This window comes from Hipposideros armiger, unplaced genomic scaffold (assembly GCF_001890085.2).
Source record: "Hipposideros armiger isolate ML-2016 unplaced genomic scaffold, ASM189008v1 scaffold_149, whole genome shotgun sequence".
Lineage (NCBI taxonomy): Eukaryota > Metazoa > Chordata > Mammalia > Chiroptera > Hipposideridae > Hipposideros > Hipposideros armiger.
In genome coordinates, this window is record NW_017731499.1 from 1673224 (window position 1) to 1679420 (window position 6197).

General features: G+C 54.1%; 1 protein-coding gene across 1 annotated transcript; it reads right to left on the reverse strand.

Annotated features, from left to right (window-relative positions):
* Window positions 1-5597: 5597 nt before the first annotated feature.
* TNP2 (transition protein 2) lies at window positions 5598-6062 on the reverse strand. Its single transcript, XM_019650880.1, has one exon. The coding sequence runs from the start codon at window positions 6060-6062 to the stop codon at window positions 5598-5600; it is 465 nt and encodes a 154-aa protein (XP_019506425.1).
* Window positions 6063-6197: the final 135 nt, after the last annotated feature.

The following is a 6197-nucleotide window of genomic DNA, read 5'->3' on the forward strand; positions in this document are numbered from 1 at the left end:
CCAAGTTGGCACCATCATTGCGCTCTTCCCGGGCGAGGCAGAACAGTCACTGGCTTCTGGATGGCTGCTCACGGCGGCTGCGGGCTGCTCACACAGGCTGGTGGCTACACACGGTAGCCCATGGCAACCCATTGCCACAGGGGTTGCAGCCTACGCTGTCGCTGTTGACTCACGACAGCCCAGCTCCAGGTTGAACTGTTGTTCAGCATCTTAGCTGTGGAGGGCAGTGTCACTGGCCCTCATATGTGGGATCCGAACTGGGGTCCTCTGGCGTCCCAAGCTAGCTCTTAACCAACGCGCCACTCGGCTGGCCCCATACTGAACACTTTCTTAGTGGCTGCGCTCCGGGTCTCCTTCTGTCAAGTTCAAGCTTTGTCCTTGAACTAGACAGTGACCTTTTGTAGTGGGCTGAATGGTGGCCCCCAAAAGATATGTCCACGTCCTAAGTCTGAAAACTGCTGGTGTGACCACATTTGAAAAAAGCATCTTTACAGATGTAATTAAATTAAGGACCTTGAGAGCAACCTGGATTATGTAGGTATGCCCGAAATCCAATGACAAGTGTCCTTATAAGAAACAAAAGAGAAGACACACAGGGAGGAGCCCACATGAAGGCAGAGGCAGCGACTAGAGTTATGCAGCCACAAGCCAGGGAAAGCCTGCAGCCACCGTGGGCTGGACAATGCCAGGAAGGAGCCTCCCCTAGGGCCTCCGGGCAGCGGGGCCCAGCCGCCTCCTTGATTTCAGACCTCTGGCTTCCAGAATGGGACAGGAGAAATGTCTGCTGTTTTAAGCCACCAAGTTTGTGATAATTTGTTCCAACAGCCCTCAGAAACGAGTGAACCCTGTGAGGCAGGTGTGATTATTATGTTTTACAAAGAGGGAGCAGGTTCAGAGGTTGAGCAACCATCCCAGAGTCCCCAGCTAACCAGTGGCAGAACCAGGGTTCCAATCTAGGTCTGGCCCCGTCTCGTTCAGCCTTGCGGTCACTAAGGGGTCTGAGGGACCACGGGGGCACGTGCAGCTCTGTTCTGACGGCCTTGCCTGTGCGGGCTCAGTGGGACTGGTTGGGGGCTACTCCTTGAAGACTCTGTCTGGGTCTCTGCCTCCACTGCTGACGCCCCACTTCCCCACCCTCGAGTGCATAGTGGGACGGAGACTATGTTTTATTCATCTGCGGGCCCATGGTGACTGGCACATACAGAAGGGGCTCCACAGGTGTTTGCTGGGTGAATGACGGGCAGATGGACCAGTGGGACTTGGACCACAAGCACAAAGCTGGCTGACCGAGCTGCTTGGTCAAGGGTGCGGGTGGGAGTCACGGACAGCGGGGCCTCCGCATGTCTCTCACCCTGCCGGGTGGCCTCCCCTCTGCGAAACCCAAGGCTTCTCCTTATCCCTGACACATGCCCCTCAAAGAAGCTGAGGCCTCCCTGGAAACACTGCTTCCCGTCCCCGGTAGTCCTGCTCGGGGTCCTGCTCAGGCCAAGATGGCTGGCTGGGGCTGGGGCGGGCACTGCTGAGGGCAGAGGGCAGAGACCACGTTCTGGTGCTTCGCGAGGCGGCCAGAGTGAGCGGATACAGGGCCTGGGTTCTGCATCGGTGTCTGGCAGCATCTCTGGTTGCTTTAGCGCCTTTGCCGGTTGCCTTAATGAGGACATGGGCTCTGCCCCCACAGCCGGACCCCTTGATAAAGGCAGATGGGAGCCTCTGGGGGCACGGATGGTCACCTTGAGTGTGACAGTAGCAGCAGAAGAGTCACTGGTTGAGAAGGACTCAGACCCCTCCACGTACTCTGACCCCCAAACCAGGGCCAGTGAAGCAAATGGAGCCTGCATCTTAAACACTCACCGTGTGCCAGGCCTGGGCCCACTCGACATTCCAGTTCATTCTCCTGACCCGCTGACCTATGGGGTAGCTATTAATCTCACCTAAACAGGGAGGGACAGACCAAGGCTCAGAAGAGATGGACAGTGACTTGCTCAAGGTCACACAACTAGCAGAAAGAAATTTGAACCCAGGCGTGCTGAACCCCCAAGCCAGTGAGTGCTCTTTGAGGAAACTGTCCCTGGCTACATGGGGGAATGGGGGTTTTGCTGAGAGAGAGTACACTGTCCCCTCAGGCGCTCTCGGCCTATGTCTGCTCAGATGCAGGGAGGAATCTGCTCCCTTCCCCTACCACCTCCCTCCTCCCAGAGGTGGGACTGGCTGAGGTGACTTTCCAGCCCAGGCGACCACACGTTCACCCTCAGGGGAGGGGAGGGCGGCTGAGAAGCCATGGGGAGTGGANGGGAGGTCCTTTGGTGAGCAATGCTCAAAGTCTCTGACCTTATTTTCTGACCTTTCTCTACCTCCTCCCTTAAACGTGCCCCCTAGCAGCGCTTCCCAAACTCTTCTGCGCTGTGGTCTCAGTGACTATCGTGGCACTATGTGGCTTGACGTTTTTAAATAGGGAAGCAGGAGGTTTGGGTGAGTCTCTGATCTCAGCCCTGCCCTCCAGGAGACCTTGGTCAAATCGCTTCACCTCTGAGCCTCAGCGTCTTCATCTGTGAAGTGGGAACAGTAATGAGGGCAGGGAATGTTCACCAGGAACATTTATGTCAAAGCATCTGGCACCCCGTCGGTGCTTAATAAACGGCCATTTCCCTAGCCTGCCTGGCTCCTTCTCCCACTCCCTCTCGGAGGTATCAAGCTGGGACACTGAATGCAGCCTGGGTCCCAGGCCCTCTGCTGGACGCTTGCGTGGTCCTCATCTCAGTGACCCCTCAAGGAGACACTTCAGCCACCTACTTTATAGAGGCGGAGTCTGGGTCACGGAGAGGAAATGACTTGCTAAGGCCACGCAGCTGAGCTCTGAAAGAGGACCTTCCACTGCATACCACCGCCCACCCTGCAAAACTCAGACTTCATTTTTTTATTGAGCTGTAATTGACATGACACTACGTTAGTCATAATGAATTGATCAATGTACTTGTTCCAGGGTGACCACCACAATGAGGGCTTCCCCCCAGGCCTCCTCTGGGTCCCTCTCCTGCCACAGCAGACACCATCATTTCCACGCCTGCCCCATCCTCCGTCTCCACATGTCCCACCCGTTCCCTCAGCCCGAATGCCAAATGAAACACAAAAAGGTTCTAAGAGCGACCATGTGCGCCTTCACGTGCCTCAGGCTGCTGAGCCCCCTGAGGTCGGAATTCTTAGCCCCCGAGACAGGGGGAGCAAGTAAGTCTCAGAGTGAATGTGACTAGTCCGAAGTCCCCCAGCTGGGAGTGGGTGAGCCAGTGTGAACTAGGGTCTGACCCTAAAACCAAGCCTTGTGGGTGTGAAGATCGGAGGGTAACTTACATGGGACCCTGACCATTCCTTAATCCTTTTATCTGGAAGCTAGCATTTCTTTAAAAAAAAACTTGTCTAGTGCTTTATATGCCATATCAATAACAGCGAAGGGTCATTGAGTACCTACTATGTGCTGGGCTGAGATAACCACTTCTCACACATCTCATTGAACCCTCCAGCCACCCCGCAGGGGCACCCATTCTACAGCTGAGAAGGCTGAAGTTGCCTCTTGATAATTGATCTAATCATCTAATGGCACATCTTATCCCCTAATTCGTTTGGAAGCTATGTGGGCATAGGGCTCTGTTCACCTTTGTCTTCCCTCCTGGCTCTTAGCCCAACGCCTGTGTAAATAGGTGCCCAGTAAATATTTGCTGAAGGAGGAACGTTCCCTCAGCCCATCTGTCTCGGAAGATACCCAGTGCCATCCTCCAGACCCTCTCTCCTGGCTACACGCTCCCAGTGGCTCCTGCTCTTGTGCCATCTGTCTTCTACAATCCAGTCTCCACACCATCTTTAAGCACACACTAGGTTCTGTCACTTGCCCCAAATGTAATGCCCAGGCCCCCCACAACCTGCAAACTCCTGCGTGGCCTGGCCCCGCCTGGCGCCCCCACCTCTTATCCCGCCATCTGCATATTCTGTGCCAGCTACTCCAGTTTTTGGAACACCCCAAGCGCTTCCCCTCATTGAGGCTTTTGCACACGCTGTTTCCTTGGCTTGGACCCTCACCAGAGTTGCTCTGCATTACCTCCCTTTGCTCCCTTGATTCACCTTATCGTGACGGGCAGTGTATGTTCTTTCTCTGGACAAAGCCTTGTGTGCCTGTCCTCTGTGTTCCCAGAGCCCTAGCACAGCCCCTGAAACACACTTGGTCCCTTGTAAAAGTTGGCTGAAACAAGAGAGGCTCAGAGAGGTTGAGACTCAGAGGTGGATCACCAGCCTAACATCACACAGCAGGGGGATATGAGCCAGGATAAGCCAGGATTCAAACTCAGGATGCTCTGGACTGAAAGGCACATTTCTTGCCCCTCTTCCCACCTGTCTCCTGCCATGCTGCTGGGCTGGCTACCACGTGTGGATCCCATGGACAGTGTGTGGGCCCGTAGGCATCGCGTGTGTGCATGCACACGTATGTGCACAAATGTGGGAGCACACAGGGCAAAGGAGGGCTCCGCACAAGCAGAGGGTTGCCCTTTCCCCCCATTATTTCTGCCCCTGTGCTGGCATTGGCTCCTTACACTCTACTAGGTTTCATTACAAGGCATGTCCCTGCTCCCTTCACAACCTCTTTTCTGCTTTGTGCTTCCAAACCAGGCCCCCAAACATGTGACACGTTTAGTGAAATAAAAATGCTGACTCAAGGCTAGTCCTCCAGTGTACAAGCTTTAATCATTGTTGCATAGAAATCATTGCAGTAACATGTTCCTGCAGAGTCTGCCTTCTTCTAGCATGCGATGCGTGATGGTATTTCTCAGGCGGGTGAGGCCCACACAGGAACAAGCCACGGCTGCAATCTCAGTTGTGTTTCTGCCCTAAGTGATAGGAATAGGAAAGGGGCCCTGTAATACTTGTGCTTCATGAACTCACCTTCTTTGGGTCTTAGACTGCTCATTTGTAATCAGATACGGAGCATGGATAGAGCTTAGACTATCAAGTTCCTTTTGACCTATGTGAATCCATCCATTTCATCTATTTGACCCATCCAATGAGTCACCCAGCCTTAACCCAACATTCATTTAATTCTTTCAGCTGTATCCAGGCCACCCACCCATCTATCCTTCCATCCATTTGTCCATTTAGTTACTTTATCCATCTAACGAACCGTCCATCAGTTCATCGACCCATTCACTTGTCCACGATCATCTGACCATCCACCTACCTAACCAACAATCATTTAACCAGTTCACCATTCACCAACCACATCCTTCCAACCATACTCAAACTTTCCAGTCGTTCAACTGATGCATCTTTCATCCACCCTCCTACCCCATTCATCAATCCACTTAAGCAACTATTTAACACTTCTCTCACCCATCTACTCACCCATCTACCTAGCTGCCCTTCTAATTATCCACCTAGCCTCTCATTCACCCCATCCTTCCATCCATCTAATCCACCACCTGTCCATCCTGTCAACTCATCCAACATATTCGAAGCACTGGTCCAGCAATGCATCATGTATGCAACAGCCATAGTTTCTTTTCCCTCTTCACCCTGGCCTGTGGTTCCTCTGTGCTCTGGCTTGGAGGCTGCAGCCTTCACCTCACTGCCCCCAAGGTCCAGCTGGGCAGCTCCTCCTCATCTGGGGGTCCCTGTGGCCCTTCCCCACCCGCACGAAAGGTACCTGAGCTCCGCCTCTTTGTTTTATACACCCGCCGTCTCCTTTTGATCACCTTCCTCTTTTTCACCTTTCCTTCCAAGTTCTTTTTGTTCTTGGGGTGGCGGCAGGAATGGGTGGCGGGCTGCTTGGGGCAGTGGTGGGAGTGCATGGCGTGTCTCTGATGCTGGGATAGCGGGCTGGACCTTGGACTCTGGCTCTGGTGGCCAGATAGGCTGCAGTGGCCGGTCGGGCTCTGGCTACAGCCCTGGCTCCAGCTGCAACTCTGGCTGCAGTTCTGGCAGTGGTGGCTGCAGCTGCAGTGGTTGCAGGTGTGGCTTTGGGACCGAGAGTTGCAGTGGGGCTGGGTGTGGGTGATGGGAATGTTTTGTGCTTTGGTGTCCATGGGAGGCCAGGCTTGGAGGGGCAGAGGCCTCCTCCTCTTCCTCCTCTTCCAGCACACCCAGCTTTACAGAGTCCCCGTCGTCCCCTGGTTATATAGCTGGGGCCGATTGTGATGGCACAGGCCATGGGGGTGTAA

Coding starts and splice junctions, on each gene's coding strand:
- TNP2 (XM_019650880.1), bottom strand. CDS start 6,062: ATGGACACCAAAGCACAAAACATTCCCATCACCCACACCCAGCCCCAC.